At 39.4% G+C, this 18,092-nt stretch overlaps 2 protein-coding genes across 2 annotated transcripts in view; both read right to left on the reverse strand.

Annotated features, from left to right (window-relative positions):
• ankrd12 (ankyrin repeat domain 12) overlaps positions 1 to 9,460 on the reverse strand; it is a 28,680-nt gene extending 19,220 nt beyond the window's left edge. Inside the window, exon 1 of the mRNA XM_079173167.1 lies at positions 9,330 to 9,460. The gene's annotated coding sequence lies outside the window, so the exon portion shown is untranslated. The remainder of the gene's footprint in view (positions 1 to 9,329) is intronic.
• Positions 9,461 to 11,216: 1,756 nt separating this feature from the next.
• Positions 11,217 to 17,481, reverse strand: ndufv2 (NADH:ubiquinone oxidoreductase core subunit V2). The gene is made up of 8 exons (XM_079172685.1): positions 17,352 to 17,481; positions 16,330 to 16,392; positions 14,600 to 14,662; positions 13,981 to 14,097; positions 13,682 to 13,850; positions 13,194 to 13,303; positions 11,526 to 11,602; positions 11,217 to 11,416 (listed from the first exon to the last, which is right to left on the reverse strand). The coding sequence occupies exons 1-8, from the start codon at positions 17,391 to 17,393 to the stop codon at positions 11,323 to 11,325; spliced, it is 735 nt and encodes a 244-aa protein (XP_079028811.1). The 5' UTR covers positions 17,394 to 17,481; the 3' UTR covers positions 11,217 to 11,322.
• Positions 17,482 to 18,092: the final 611 nt, after the last annotated feature.

Consider the following 18,092-nt stretch of genomic DNA (forward strand, 5'->3'; position numbering starts at 1 on the left):
GGAGGCGAGGGGGGGGACGCGGGAAGGATTAGAGCAAAGGTTAGGACCTAGGCGTTGGTCTTGTTCCAGTTTCTACCACAGCACCAAGCTCACATGACTGGACAAAACACTGGGGAACTGTTGCTGTTGAACTTTCAAGGGAAGGTCAATCTCACAGCAGACATTTTGAAGTAGAAATTCATAAATGCCCATAAATAAAAATGCTTATGTCATTTTATTCGGAAACAAAAGCAGCAATAAAATCTGCAAGTATTAGCTCAAAAAAAGTGATTTCATTTCATATCTTTTGCAGCTAGCGAATTAATAAAATTACTTTGTCATCTTTGTCACTATCCATACGACTATAAAACAAAACTCAAACAAGGTGTCATAACCTCAAGGCATCCCCAATCTACTGGGTTAAATATGAGCAACTAGCCGGCCTCAGTGTGAAAAATAAAACCATGGAGGGAAATGCTGTTAGTTCTCATCATAACGTTAAGAAATGCCTCCATGTACACCTGTCACATCCTATTAAACTTGATGAGATGTTGATCCGATCACAGGCGTGACACATGGCTGCCCGAGCTGTGCCAGAACCACAGCTTTGCAGAGCCAGAGCAAGCCTCAGAGAGGCCAACATGTTACAGTTCACACAGCATCTCCGTCTTTAAACTGGAAAGAATATAGACAATAAACAAAGCCTTTGATCAACAGTCATGCAGCATAAAGAGGAATAGCTCATACTCTCTACAGAGCACACTCGTCAGGTGCTACTACTTACTTCATTGTGCACATTAATATTAAAAAAACGTCAACACACCGGTTGAACTCTGTTCTTGTTGCACAATGGTACACTGACCAAAAAGATAATTTGCCAACAAACAGCGTTTGCTCAATATTAGGCAAAAAAACAAGAGCAAAGAAACCAGCTATGACTATTACTTTAGCAAGAAATAAAATGTGTTACACTTGAATGCTGTGAATATTTTCTGTATCAGGAATGATAGTATCTGTATTATAAACATTATAAAAATAAGACCCCGGGGATAATTTATTCCAACTGCTATTGATGATCTTAAGACTAATATAAAGTATTACAGAAAATGGACAGATGGTCTGACAACGTTACATTTAACACAATACATACCATTTCAGGTACAAGTAAGTAACCTCCTAGTTTATTGTGATATCAGATTGTGTGTTGATGTGATGGCCAATACTGGAACACATTCATCCATCCCAACATACCAACTCTGGTCTAAATTACTACATTTTGCAACAATTATAACTGGCTGAAGCACAGAGACACACTCGATGTTAAATGATGATTTAACATAATGTTAATACTAGATCATACAAACATCGCCTATGCTGTCGTCATCTTTTTCAACCGCTGCAAAATGTATAAATCGTAAAAGCTTTACTCTGCCTTTATCATAGCACTGAGCTCGGGGCTTAGTTAAAAATGTGGATTCTTACGCATTTCTTGATTGTGACAGTAGCCAGGCTGCTAGCGGTAGCAGCTAGAAAACAAACCAGGAGTTACAAGGATGTCAGGGCCAGTTGCTAATGCTAGCTATGCTAGCTAATGCAAACACTAGCAGCCATTAACACACATATGATTCATTGCCGTTTCATAATCTAAACAAAGAAAAGGTTTTATTAAGGTGGCCTTTCTAAAAAAGAGCAGAGGTGAAACTTACTAAATTATTAAACTATTTGAAATCTACAGAAACGATTAAAGTTTAACTTTCACACACACACTACATGTCGCTTTCATTGATAATGCAACTGATCAGAAAACGCATTATTCATAGTTAGCCATGCTATTTTTGAGCTTAGGTTAAAACGTATGTAGACGGAAACAAGTAAAGACATGCGTAGCATTGAAGCAACATGAGTAGTAAACCATACCACTGGCAATGATTAACAATATTTGACCACATTTCCAAAAAAAGGTCAAAAAAATGTTTGAGGGAGGGTTGCGACAAATCCAATGAAAAACCATGCAGAGAAATCGTCCTGCGAATGAAATATTAATTAAACTATTTTTGCAACAGGCGGGTCCTTGGCCCTCAGACAGCATGGTCCCTGTAAGGGCCAGAGTAAACAGGATATGATCGCTTTCTTTGGCATCAGTCAAGTGAAAGCAGCCCAGCAATGAAGAATGCAACCACGTGCCCATTGTCACATTGTCTCCCACCCTCCCTGTAACAATCAACGCACACCTATCCCCCTAACTGCTTATTCATAAAAAAGCAAACGTTAAGCTCCAATTAATGATTAAAAACCTAGAACGTTGTAATATTACAAACCATAGTTTCCCTCATTTCCTCCCCTCTGCAGCGTCATGCTTTATTCTCCTGCAGGAAGGTCACAGGCTCTCAAATTGTCAGCCTTAAAAAAAACACACACACCGGGTGGATTATCAGGGCAACGTTAGCCGAGATACTGCACTCAACGTACAATTCAAAAACAATTCTCCACACACATTCAGCTGCTGGTAAAGACTAGCACATGTTGTGTAATCAGGAGGCTCTACCCACTTCACACACACACACACACACACACACACACACACACACACACACACACACACACACACACACACACACACACACACACACACACACACACACACACACACACACACACACACACACACACACACACACACACACACACACACACACACACACACACACACACACACACACACACACACACACACACACACAGCTGGGCCTCTCGAAACGCAGATACGTGCCCGATAGAGCCAACTGCAGATGCTGCGCTAGAGGCACTTCATCTTATAAACAGCACTAGTGCTTTCAGTCTCATTTGAACTGCAACACAATACATGTGGTCTACAAATTGAAATGAAAGATACAGAGCAGAATCTTAAGCTGGCTGGAATAGAGGAACCTGACTATTTATGCCATAGGCTCTCTTCCTTTTTTTAATTATTATTTATTAAAACCTTTCCAAACCTTCAAAATACACATTGTTAGGAGGAATACTAAAGAAGAAGAAGAAGAATGAGAGTAAAACTAAAACTCTGACCGTTTTGGGGGGTTTCCCTTAAGATACTGTCCCGGTGTGCTCACTCAAAACTAAACAAGGGGAACGGCATTTAGATTTTGTCAAGAACCAATACAGCTTTACTGGAGTCAGAATCCACAACAAGCCTGATTTGATACCAGTGTATTACAGAGATATATAGATATGGATATATATAGTTATTACCAGCTGTATACCACTAATCCTGTATGGATTGCCATCATTGTTGTATGGCCTGGCTCAGGGTAAAACCCTTTGTAAAACATGAACAAATGCATACAGGAATGAACGCCACAGAATTTTCTTTTATCATCTAGTGTGACAGATTTTCCAGTGTAGCATTAGGGCTGTATTGCCTAAAATGTATATCGCTGTATTGTTTTGAAGCTGAGGCTGTTCAAGGGCTTTTCTGATACTGGATTTGGTGTTGGAACAACTCATGTCATAATGACTCCTCTTGTGATTCACACGATAAAGAGCCTAAATATTCAGTGAAATGGGGCTCACACAGGAGGACATTTGCAGTCCACCACTAAAGACCGTAATTTGTGTTATTTCATAAGTATTTCTATCTTTTCCAGGTAGGATAATGATTAGTATATTGCTAAAGACTTTATTTTCCATTCCACTGATCTGCATTAATACCCAACCACCTCCACCTCATTTTGAAGGTCACCTTTCCTGCCAACTCTTATTTTCCTTTTCTTAAATTATTTAATATACCAGCCTAAAGTCTGTTGAGGTATGCATCAAAGCAGTGTTGTGCTATAAAAATAAAATGCTCAAGCGCATTGTGTCGGATCCATTCATCCTGAAAAAAGAATAATCCATCGTAATGAAAAAGACAACTCCTAAAGCAGAACACAGGGGAATACTGTATGTCCTTACATAAATGTTCCTGCTTTACAGAACCCTGTTCAATGCCCTATTCTTTACCTAAGAGGCTTACAGCCTATTTACAAAGGCTATAGAAGCCATAGTATGGTTTCCCTCGTTACATATGCCGTCGCTTATTTCTATACTAGTGTTTATCAAGCCAGGAAATCTTTAAACGACATGAGGTTGTTAAGATTGTGTTGAGCGGTACATACGTCACGTAAAACTGTCATTATGCCTCTCTTGGGGCTTTATTTCTTAACAGGCATCTGCGTTGCTTTCTCACACTACGTACCTCTCTCTGTTTATGAACATTTGCCTGGACTAAACGTGTAACACCGAACGTGACTGCAGACCCTCCCTTCATCTCATTTTCATGATCTGGCAGAAATTAGAGGAAAATCTGATTTTCTTTAGCATCTAGACCCGTCACTCAATGCATATGGGTGAGATCAGAAGATGAATGTTGGCTCTGAAAGTCCCCAAGATAAGCAAAGACAATAGTATTTCCAAACTGACCAAATCGACTCCCTGGCTGAAAGGCAGTTCTTCAGACTCGCTCCATAGCAGGACAGCATTTTCCATTAATATCTCCATTATCATTTCATCTATCCAGTTTTTATGATTACAAACTATTATGTTTGAAAATAAAATGCTCTCAAATTACTCTAACAAAATATGAACTATTCGTAAGGGAAAAAAAGTGGTAAACTGCAAATATTTTACTCTGAAACATGCGCTACCGAGTCGCTGGTTTCTCGATATCGGTCATGCATCAATGCAATCTCAGTCATATATGACAACGACAAAAGTGCAGAGTGAGGAGATCCTTCCATCAAATGAAATGCTCCAAGTTACTCTCCAAGTTGCACTAATAAATGACAAAGAGGGCAAGCAATAAAACCAAACCTAACGGATGTGAGAAAGACGGACGGGTAATTTTGAAAGAGAAAGCTTTGGGGAATCAGCAAAACCGAGATCAAAATGAGTCGGTCAAGCAAACTCTTCAATAGAAGGCGAGGAAGAGGAAATTAACATCTGAAACACCAATTCTGACAACAAAAAATCTGCACTCTCACAGAATAACAGACCATAATCGGTTGTGGAAGCCAACTGGCTTATGAAATTGCCAGTCATCAATTAAGGTCAACCAATATCTGGCCGACTTCACCCTCAACATGTAGTGTACATGGAGATTTAATGGTGGCATTAGCCAGTTGGCTATGACCGTTAAACACTTTAGAAGCAATGTTTTGCAGTAGTTGCAGCGTCACAAGATAAAGCTCGTAGCACATCACATTAAAATACAATAAACTAAAGTTACCACGGCCATTAAAACGGCCAGAAAATCCCCCCCCCAGGAGTACTTACCTGTTAAGAGTTTGGAGGGGAGGGAGGAATAAAGCGTGTGCCATAGCTAAGCAATATGTTTGACGTAGCACTGTAGCTATAAATGATTTTAATTTTGAGTATTCTACCAATTATTACCTATAAACTGATGTGGGCACAAAACCCACTACAGAAGCTATGTCCACCATTAGGAATAAAGAGGTGTCTCATCTTATCAACAGTGACGTTCCATACACTGTTAAAAGTACATTTCTCTCGCTATCAATAGTTGTTTTGGGATTGCTTGTGACAGTCCTAGCGTCAACCTTCAGTTGCATTCTCAAAAGTATTGTGCGCACGGTTGCCTGTTGCCAATACCACCACAAACCCATACAATGTTTGCAAATTTGTCAAAGAACATAGACATGCCATAAAGAAAGCAGTAGTAGTACTAATACGATTTCCTAAAAAGCTTGGCCTTTTAAAAGTTAACGATGAGCCCTGTGTATTTTTGTAGCAACAAATCAACATGATGCTGTGATTCAGTTTTTAGGTTCATCATTTAAGTCACAAAGTTGGATAAAAGCTTTTTTTGTTTCTATTTAGAAACAAACAGGAGTGTGACTTTTCTATTGAGCAGAGTTAATGCGACAGTCCAATACCAGATACTAACAGAGAGTTTACTTAATATGCGTCACATATTTCCCCATAAGAGGAAATGTGATACATACATAGACGTATGGTGCATCACAATATTAGAGTAAAATATACTCCTCAAAACACTTAATTAAGTAGAACCTCCTCCCATACTTTCTTTTCCCTGCATTCTGAAGAAAATTCAGTTCAACAGAGATTTGTATAAAAGGTTAAGAGACGTAGGGCTACATAAACGTGTGTCGTAGTTTCAACGTCAAATATCATAAAATGGCAGCTGATTTTCAGAATGCTTAGCATAACAACCGAAGATACGCGTCGGCATGAATGACGCAAGAAAGGTACTTCGGTACTGATGCCAGAATACTCCTAACGCATTGCAGGACACTACATGGTGATATATTGCAATATTAATAACTTTCCTCATCCCATTTTCACACTACAACGTTCAGCACAGTGGGACTTCTTATTCAATCTCAGCTAAAGTACCATCTGATGCATCCTCAAGCTACATCAACACTCCTACGTTTAGTTTTAATACGCATACCGCTTGCTACGTTGACGCCTAGCGTCCCCACTACTACAGCGTTTCAGACGCAGTCGCAGTTATAAAACTCCGGGGTTGCTTTTTAGTCTGGACGAGCAGAAACGGAGACCTTTGGAAACGATGGCGCGGACACTCACATCCACGACTTGATTGGATCTTAGCAGTCACGACGAGTCTTTCTCTGATTCATCACGCCGCCGGAAAAAACGAACGACAGCCCTGATTACCGAGCCACTATATGTGGTTAATTCAACATGGATAATGAATTACAGGAGTTGCTGACCCTGTTGTCTGTGCTAACAGCTGTTACATTTAAATTCTGCTTGTATAATGCTGCTACTGCCTAAATACGGATGATGCAAGCTATTATTATATATAAGAGTAATCAGCCCCACGGAGCGGACATTTGAAAGCATGGTTTGTGGCTTTGAGGAGGGTGATGGACAATAAACAGAGGACTTTCCTTTTCCTATCTATGCTTATTTTGTTTACACTAAATCTATTTGAGTGTGTTGGAAATATAGAGGAAGATCTTAAGTATCAAACAGGACTTACTGTGCTAAAACACTCATGTGTACGAAGATTTCGTTTTAAAACGCCATTTTAAAAGAAAAATTTATTCGTGTGGATCAGTTGCCAAGTACACTTGCAGGACCTTCATCCATTCTTATGTCCTGTGACTGTGGTTGAATACTGAGATACTTATACAAACATCATGGACACCAAAACAGAACTCACTACTTACTCACCAAACTCCCACCCCAACATATTTTATCTATTACTATGTCACAACATAATTTGAAGCTTTTCTCTCCTCAATTGTCTCAATTGTTGTTGGGTTTTAGAAACAAATAAATATCAAATTAACAATATTATTTCTAAAACACTTTGTAATTATAGCACCGGTGCATTTCCTGTTTATGGAGGACTGAATTTGACAGGTATTAAGTCTTGTGCTTTACATTAGTAATGTCAAAACATGGAAGACAGTACACAGGTTGTCATTCAACCCTAAGTACCACAGTCAATGTAATCTATTAGGTTTAAGGTGTGAAAACGAGTGAAATGACCAGGTGTTAGCCAAATTGAAGACGTGCTAATCGCTCCGTCTTCCAGGTTACTTTGTTAGACAACCTTGTCAAACGAGTTTACGCAAAACCCTAGGAGACTAATAAGACAAAAAATAAACCAGACTGGTGCCACCACCCAATCATTACACAAGACAGTGAGTGAATTTAATAATAGTTAACGGCCAAATAGTGTATGCATGTGCATATGTAGATCTGTTGTGTTCAAATACCCGTTCTCGCTAATAATGCCTTTAGCAAATGACGAAATACTAATTTACAGTTAGAGTGTGGGTTAAGATTTGTTTTACTGTTGCTTTGTTGTAGTTGTATACATATTTTCAACATAACTAGTTTGTTCTCTGGCAATAGCCAAGTTAATTCAAATAATTGTTTTGCGATCATGGAATGTTTTCATATTGCTCACATGCCTTTTCTTCTTGAGCATAGACAATCTGTTCAGCAACAGAACGCAAACGTTTCCTTGTGATCACAAAATTAAATCTAATGTTGTAATAACACAATATTTAAAAAAAAAGCATTACAATTAGTAACCCCTGCGTTCCTATTCTTGGCAATACCAGCATGGTTGAACATTTTTAGGCTGCCTCTTCCTTGGCCTAACAAAAGACATGCACATCTCTCACATCTGAAACATGTAAGTATTTAGCATCTTATGCCTTTACAATGTTTGACTAACGTGCACGGTTTGTTTTACTATTATCATGTTGTTACTACATTCGTATTTATGTCAAATGTATTGTAACGCTTTAGTAAAATATTCCTCTCCCCTCTCAATATTAATAGTATTTGGGAATATTTATATATATACACACACACATGAGATCATCAAATTCTGTCTCAACAAAGTGTTTCGTGGGTATTTTAAATTTAAAAGGTCGACGTTTTGTTGGTTTTTAGTGGTCGCCGTATAGACAGTCATCTAAACACAGGCAGCTTTTGTATCAGGCAACACACCCCCAAGATGTCATCGGCTGGGAGGCGCAAGCTCCTGGTTATCTACGCTATGCTAGTTCCTTTTATGAAATAGCACAACATAACTACATATGTACGCTAGATGTATAATAGTCATTATCCCAACAACAACGAAGCTCTGGGTAAACAAACGGTGGTGTTTGGCTACATCATTGCAGACAAACACCACCCACCTCACAGTAATGTCGCTCGTTCTTGCTTTCAAAGCAATATGTTGAGGCGCTTAACATGTTTTAACTTAAACTGTGGTTAGTAAACACAACGAGCTCCAATAGCGTTATACGCCCTGAAATACGTTGCACGTGTTAAATGTGTTGTGTGCTGTCACTCTGCGGCCAACATATGTAATATCCCCACGTTTCATGTTTTAATGGCAATATTTGACACGAGAGCACAGCACAGCCTGAGACAAAAGCCCACTGCAGCCCCTCCGCTTAATCTAGCTAGCGAGCTCGTCTCCAGCCCGACACAGCCTCGCTGTCTGGGGCTAACCCAGCTCACCGTGCTTCAACCCGACATTTTCTCCTATCGGCTTTACGTCTTCCCGCTTCATAAGAGGCGGCGAGTTTTCTAAACGCAGATAAAAAGGTTGAAATCCCAGTTTAGGGAAGTACTCAAAATGTGTGTAACGCACGTGGCACACAACTATAACCGAAGCCCACGCACAAGACACATAACGTTCGATTTTCGCACGCAGTTTACTTCACGTTAGCTCACCGTTAGCACGCTCGCCTGTAGCCAGATGGCTAACGTTCACTAACGTTGGGATTTTTTATGATCCAAAGGCAATCAAACAACAAACCTTGTTTAGCGCTTACCTTCAAACTGGGTCACGCGTATCCCCACTGACTCATTCGGGTTCTGCTACTTGTGAATATTGCGCAATATAAACAGTTATTTCCTAAATATTGGACCTTAACCGTAGCCTACGGCTGTGTGACGTTCATCGCTGGTTTTGAAAACATCCCAGCCGTTCGTCGCCCGTCCTCTCCGAAAAGAAAAGCCCCAGCAAAACATGCAAGCGTCGTTTTCATTGGTCGAGGAGAGTCACGTGACTGCTCTGAGCCCCCACCGAGCTTAAAACGTCTCTCCGTCTGCTGGATAGACTATAGATGGGTATGTGCGTGGAAACCATTTAACTCGTTGTTTTGTCGACGCTGTGAGTAAATCCGCACCTTTTTTACTGTTAAGAACATTCTCCGCGCTTTCACGTTTTATCAGCTAGTGGCGTGTAATGACGTCAGTTGATGCTTATTAGCGCGTAAGATTTGGGATTGAAATGATAGGAGAGGGGAGAGTAATGGGCACTTGACGTCATCTTTTCCGCTGCTGTGTGATGCGGTTAGTGGGAACTTTCTCGAAGATTCACCGCGGAGGTTAACAGAGGAATGGCTGTTTCCTTGTATCTCTCTTTGTGAGCACGGCTTTGTAATTTTGGTGTAAGTTTGTTAATTAACAACCCGATCGTGTGAAGTAGCCCCGCTTATATAGTCCGCCAACTCATTGTATAGGCCGGCAGCTCATAATCGGTTGCGCAGTGATATTTGCATCGTGGTGTATGGTGCGCGCATGCGCCATGGTGCACAATATTATATGTTGCAGAGCAGGCTTGAAAGTCGCAAGAGGAAACCGGAGTGGGGGAGGGGCAACCGGCTAGACACGAGAAAAACGCCACCGGGGCAGAATGGAAATGTCAGGAGCAGTTGTAGGAATAGGGCTGTGTGTTGAGAATTATAAAAGATTAACCGGATTAACTTTAAATATATGTGGGATTCATGAATAAGTCAGAATGTTTAATTTAACGTAACTATAACTGCATTTGGACTTCTCAAAGTGCTCGTTTAGGATACCAGTAATTACATTTGTATTAGTAAGACTTAGTAGAAAGCTAATTTTGGAATTAAATTGTAATTAATCATATCCACATTGTATAATTTTGGGTATTAGACATTTACATAATTACTAGTTGAAGCACAAATTAAAGATCTAATTTAGTTGTGAGTAGTGATAATTTCAGTTAGAAACATGTAATAATTTACAATTCTGATATTGTTCGGTTTATTTTTGGACAGTCAAAAATGCCATTCGGTTGCCTTGAGTAAATTGCAGAAAGCCCAACTCTAATATGTATTCAGTCAAGCTAATATGTGATCATATCACAAATCATTGCATTAGGAATTCTGACCAGAAATACATATTAGGATGTCTTCTCTTCTATTTTTATTAAATTGTTTAATGCATTTAATGTGCCACAATTGCACATGATAAATGTGCACGACTCTTCTAAAGGCGTTTGAATGTATACATGAATGGTAGTTAAGTTAAGATAATGGAAACTGCAACATAAGCTGCTCTTCTTTTAGAGCACAGCATCATGAGGTAAAGCTCTGTAACATTTAACTAAATAAAATAGTATTTACGGTTACAGTATTTTAGGTTTAGTTCATGTTTGTCAGCTACGATATTCCAGTTCACTAAATAGTATAATTTAACTAAGATACACTTCTAGGACCCTGAAAAGACATAGTAATTCTGTAAAATACCAGATTGTTAAACATGCCAGGAAATATTTACAGTGTGAGGTTCTTAGTGTCGGTCCAATGTGTTTATATTCAACGCACTGTCAAGTGTGACTGATAGAACTGTAGTTGTCGTCACAGGCTAAATAATAAATGATACTGTAAGTGACACCACGACACCTTGAGCACAGGTATATGAACAATTTATTTACACAACATGTTTGAATTAGGCATAATATCAGCTTCAGGGACAAGTTGCTTTTAATAAAAGCAGATGTTGGCCTAAAAATGTCTACAGGTCCGGTCTTACACCGAAGCCTGGTCCTGTAGGAGGCTCGATCAGAGAGGTCAGTCCACCTGCAGGCTCACAGGAGAAACGCCCGTTCCTGTAGAAAAAGGAAAAAAGAGAATATGTCTTAAAGCGCAGTCGGTGCACATACAATCAACCAGAACAAATATAATAGGCTAATTAGTTCATGATGACTTTGTATGTACCTGGGCCCAGGTGCTGGGACTCTGCCTGCTTTGAGCTCATCAATAATGTCCTCAATGTCCTTCGGTAAGAGGTCCTCCTGGAAACAAGAAGAGAGCGGGATGAATGAGGAGAAAGACAGACAGTGCACCGCTTTGCATTGCTCGTGGACTTGAGCTGGATAATTAACGTCTTAACAGTTTCTCACATTCTTCAATCCGTATAAAGAGCTGCAGGGATGACGTATTTTCGTAGGGCAAAGTTAGCATTTTTAAGACACGTAAGTGCTTAAAAACTCACGAGAGTGGTGTTTTTATATCACAGAACAAAATGTTAACATATCTTTAGCATGTGTTTAACACAGACCTTGTTGCAGGCATCTTATCAAAAACCCATCCAAAAAAAAACTTATCGACTTCGAGACGAGGGAACCGGAAAAGTGTTCACTCATTTCCGGGTTTTAGGAGAGAGGGTAAGGTTAAGAGGCAATGCTTGAAATGCTACTTTTGCAATATGCTTATGAGGATTATAGCTAATTCTAAAATGGCAATCAGATATAGTAATAGTCAGAATGTCTAAATGTTCATGTACTACAACAGATAATGATCGGTTGAAATCCCCTTGTAAAAGATAACATTATGGTTTTCCTGAAGTCAGTGCTAAAGTGGTTACAACTGTGCCAAAGAATTGAATGGATTTTTAAGCCAGGTCACCGAAGAAGAGCTGGTTATACGAGATCATTTTCATGCCCGAACAAATCACACAGGTTGCATTTTGCAACTACTGATGAATGAATAGTCTAACGGCATTACAAATGGCTCAGTTACAGCATTATGTACTTGGTTAATGTGCATTAATTATACATTTGCATCTGAAAACAATCGGACATGCTGTTTAACAGGCGTATCAGTGCAGCTGCACTAATGTTTCCTCGGTGCTGCTGCTCTTTCCAGGTTTAAAACCCAGAATCAAGCGGACACACGTACTTATCTACAAAACGTTGCATCTTAAATAAAAAGTAATGATTCTAATACTGAATGCATGCATTGCCGAGTGCCCGTTACTCACATAAAATGCTAAACTCGGTGCCACCTTACTCTTGATGTTAACACATTATACCCGTTCTGCCTGCAAGGATCACACCTCAGCAATTTCAGGTGTTACAGAAAATTCCTTTATCTTAAATGGGTCATTCACTTCTGCTCAGCTTACAGTAACTAAACATCTCATGGCGATTGAGTGCAGGATCATTTCAGATCATGTAACCACAACTCCAAAAAGCAAGCTTTTAATATCATATCTGGCTCCTAAAGTGACTCTTTGCACACAACAAAGTTGTTATTCTAGCCATATCATTTGTCTGCCATGGTTTCCATTTCCCACGTCTATTTGTTTTGAGCCTTACATGCGTAGGCGGAATTACACCTGCATTGGCTTCCAGAGAAACAGAAGGGTGTTTAACGTTTAACTCTTCATTCAGATGTGAGATTTGGGTTTTTGAAACTGATTAAAGTTTCACTTTTTCTGCAATTCTTCCAAGAATTCAGAGCTCAAACAATCACATCGATCGTTGAAAAAGGGCTGGGAGGTGTGTTGCAGACATTATTTGCAAAAATCATTTCAGGCTTTAACCTAATTTAGTTATAATGTTCGGACAGGAGGCCATCTGCACAGAGTAGTCAAACACTCACGTAATAGTTGTCATTGATCTGCACCATTGGAGCGTTCACACAGGCGCCCAGGCATTCCACCTCTATGAGGGTGAACATCTTGTCGGGGGTAGTTTCTCCAACCTTGATTCCTGTGGGAAAACCAACATGCTTTATATCTATCCAGACTTTTCTGACACGCTGCAGATTATGTTCAAGCAGTGCTACCTGACATTACACAGCTGTGAGGTATTACTAATAGTATATTTGGTTGATTGAAAGAACAATCTAGTACGAGGGTGCTCTATTAAATGTGACACAGACTGAAGTAGGTTGGCAGAAGTTGTCTGACTTGATTTCAGGCTGCTATGTCTTCTTGTTTGCTGTGTCAGTTTGCTGTTGTTTGAACTGTATATTTACAAGTTTGTTCCCAACCTGTTTATCTGAAATACGCACAATAAAAAAATAAATAATCATCCGTCTTTTCATCTCTTCATTGGTGCCCCACCCTAAAATATTGTCTCTCTTACCCAGCTTGTTTTGGATGGCCTCCAGGATGCTGTCTGAGTTGCAGAGCATGCAGGGTGTCGTTGTGCAGATCTGAATGAAGTGTTTTCCCACGGGTTGACGCAGGAACATCGTGTAGAACGTCACTACTTCATACACTCTCATTGGAGCAACTTCCAGAACCTCAGCGACCTGAATGAAAACAATTGAATGACACTTAAGACATGCTGTTGTATGAACTTTCATGAAAATGTTTTTTCCCCCCAACGGATTCAATTGGCATCACACAGCTGGAAGACAAATGGCAGAAGAAGCACTGTGCCTTGTTCATGGCGGAGATCGGGAGCCATCCATGTTGCCTCTGGGCTACGTCCAACACTGGGATGGTGGCTGATTGCTTGTGTCCCGTAGGGTACATGGAGATGATCGCATCAATCCTCTACAAGGGATCAAAGAGGAAGAAAAGGCGTTGCTCAGAATAAGAATCGTTGCATTCAACTCCCAATAATTAGACCAATTTAAACTATCAAATGTTCATACAAAATCATTACCTGCACAGATATTTACAGACGATGCACTGATCATGGGATATGGTTTGACATCAGCTTTAAAAAGTAATGTGAAGCCGAATATAACAAAATAATAATAGTTTTATATTGGTGATAATGATCAGGTGCTCATATTTTACTTTCTAATAAAAAAATAAAAACCCCATTAAAAAATATATCGATAAAAAACCCATGAATCACATTTCAACTTTCAGATTTAAATAAAAAGATAAAAAAATAACGTGAATATAAATTGTCTGGCTGAAACAAGAGAAACATGTTTCACTAGTTCAACTTGTTTGTCTGAATTTGTATTCAACGACATATACAGATCAAATATAAAGATGTTGGTCAGTGCTTCCCCTGAATGCGCAACACAGATGTGAACCGTACCTTCAAGTTCTCCTCCGTGAACTCAAAAGGAGTATCTGCGTTGTTGTCAGGAGTGTCTCTATGCTGGAACAGAAACACCACCGTTACATAAGGACAGTTAACATTGTTTATCAAAGATGTAATTATCCTCAGTCATCTTCAAATAATATTTATTCCCGTTTCAAAAATGTGAAGCTAATACTTTAGACTGAATATTTTTTAAATGTTGTACATGGATATGATGCCTCAATCAATATTATGGATGCTTTTGTTTAACCAACAACCACCGCTTTCATGTGAGTAACAGCCGTATGTGTCGATCTGATAAACTATGAATAACCCAGCATGTAAGGCCTCAGGAGACAACAGGTGCTGCAATCAGACCGTTGAGAAGACTCAACAACACAGATAACAATTATTCGGGCTTCTGCACACACTGCCCCCTTGTGAGCAGCAAATATCCTTTTGTGCAATTAAGAAAAAGAACAACTTGAAATGTAATGGAGTTTGAAGTTAAAATTGTCAAAAGACAGCATAAAAGTGATTTTTCTCCCATCGCAGATTAAAAACATCTTCACTATCCAGGGACAATGAAACCATGGCATGTTTCCATTACATGACAATACCACATGTGATGTTTTTGTTGCACAGCCTGGCTCTAATAGGCTCTGAAGGCGGCTACTGGGATAAATTAAGAGCTCCTAAAAAACTGACACCTTCGGGATTATTTCAGCGAAAATGGAAGCACAAACAAATCGCTGAATCATGCATTGATCACATTAAAACATTTGTTTTATTGGCTGAAGCCTAAACAAATAATATGACCACCTGTAAATACAGTCTATAACTCAACTGACTGAGTTTGTGGTTGTGAAAGATGTGTTTGTATCGGTATTGTGTGTGGACTCTGGAGTAAAACAGGCATTTCATAAAAAAATATTATGTTAGATGAACGAATAAAACCTCAATCTCCAGAATGTGGAGCACAGAATGAAGGAAATAATTCTAGTTTTGATTTAATCTTTTATCCCAAACCCATGTGTTTTCTTTACCCATTTAAAACGCATCAACTTGCAAATAACTTATTTTCAAACTTTAGATAAAATGTTGCAACACAGTACGTGAATATGCCACATACAGCCCTCATTAAAAGGTCATAAAAATAAAGACATTACAGACTGATGCTTTGACATAGTACAGAGTAATGGTGTACAATATTATGTGCATGTTCTCTATTACAACTGGGCTGATCACACGGATACAAGGCCACAAAAGGTCAACAATAAGGGCAATTGACTGATATCGATCGGGACAATATTGCATATTCTGAATGTTCTGAGCACCAGAAAGAAAAATGTGATTTCAATGCACCTTCAGTGTTGATGGTAGCTCAGTGCATTCACTGCTTTAATGTAAAAGTAGTCCCTCATTTAACAGCTAAAATGAAATCTGCTTAACAGAACCAAAAACCACTAATATTCTGGCCCCATTAACCAAGCTTAGGGGACCATTTATCTCACAAGTTTTGGTGGAAGCACATTGACAATATAACAGTCAATTATTCCGATAATTCTCTAATTAGCTGCTGATTCAATGTGAAGCCCTTTGTCTATTTCAACACTGAAAGTTAATTGTGATGTGCTCAACAAGCACTGAACACATTAAGCCTGCCCACACTGCACTGCACTGGCTACTCTGTTCCCAACTTCTTCTGCACATTTCTTGACTTTGACAAAGAAACTGTAACTCACCACAAAGATGCCACCAGCTCCAGCGCGAGCAGCAGACTGATGCAGACTCCTGACCTGTCTGGCCTGCAAATACAGAGACAACGCAGTCAGATAACATACCCGGTAGTGTGCGACTTCATACTTTAACATCCCACGAGAGAGACTTTTGGGTGGGCATGTCTCGCTTCAAACTTCCTGAACGGACTGGAAAATTAAAAGTGACAAACTGGTGATGTTCTCATCGTCTACCACAGAGACAGTGTCCCTAATTTTACATAATTATACATACTTTTTATAGCGACAGAGTAATTGACATTCTGTAAATTAAAAGATATAACAATTATCAGATCAATTAAAAAGATTTTTTTAATTTGACTGTTCTCGTCATTGTATATAACTAATTGTAAGAAGCTTAAACCATCATACATGGGATACCTTCACATAAACATAGCTGAGGTACTCATTTATAAAAAGGTATACATCATTGACATTTACACATTTAAGGGATATAAATACAGGTCGTAGTTTAAAATACTTAGATACATCCTTGATGTACTCATTTGACTGTTAGGTGACTATAGGTGAATTATTAATAGAAATGTAAGATGATCATAAAATGATATTAGGCTATTACCGGTTCCTGATGTCTAATTTCTTAGCAGTAACCTCAACTTAACCTAAACCTCACACACACAGTCTTCCCTATAACATGCAATGATCTACGTTATGGGGACTTGCATGTCGTCCCCAAAACAGAACAGCTAACGAGTTGCAGTTACGTGTTTTGGACCAAACTACTTCTAATACGCACTTGCTCATGTCCAGACAAATTAGCATTGCTAATTTTTGTCAAACGATCACCCTGTAAACGTTTGACAGCAGTGGGCTAAATTAGCTAGCATTGCTAATGTTACCCCCAACGTTACTCAACGCTAGCTTAGCGGCCTACTTGCCCTTGTGAGGAGTCATAGCATTTTTCTCCAAGTTGTCCAAAAGGGCATTGACATTTTGACCCAGAACCATAACGAATATCATAAACATACCGTCTGCGACACTGCAGAGCGAAGTACAGCAGACAAGAACATCTTGGGGCTTGAAGTTTGGTCCCAGTTATCAAATGGAGGGGACAGCAGAAGCCGACATCAACACAAGAGTGTTCACGCTCGATTACAAGGGTCTGACGTGAGCCACTACGTCACACGTCAGTCGCAGTGCAACTGAATCGATCCCAGATGGAAATCTGAGCTAAAATTCAAACGTTGCCAGCAGCCATTTAGACTTTTGTTATGTAACCTGAATGGTGCTTCACGTTGCATGCTAAACAGAGTTTACCACGGACAAACATTCCAAAGAATAAAAAGAGCGAACGTGTTTAATTACACATTATTACATATTATAATAGTGAAATGTGCAAATAGTTTATATAATACAGTTTAACACAAAACAACACTACAAATTGCTTCTCAGTAAAGTATATTAAATTATAAAATGCTAATTAAAATTATTATGTCATACATTTTTGATCATGGTTAAAATTGTTATGTGGTGGTCTGTGATGGATTGTGGCAAAGCCTTGAGGATCAGGGATTTAGTGTAATGGCTGTCAGTGAACAAAATGTTGTTCTCTCTTTCTCTTGCCCTCTCTCTCTCTTTCTCTCTCTCACGCCCCCCCCCCCCTTCTCTCTCTCTCTCTCTCTCTCTCTCTCTCTCTCTCTCCCTCTCCCCATCACCCACCCTGTCAAATCAAACCACCTCATGCCCACATGAATCCCCAGCATTCATCC

Source organism: Pholis gunnellus (assembly GCF_910591455.1).
Source record: "Pholis gunnellus genome assembly, chromosome: 14".
NCBI classification, from domain to species: domain Eukaryota; kingdom Metazoa; phylum Chordata; class Actinopteri; order Perciformes; family Pholidae; genus Pholis; species Pholis gunnellus.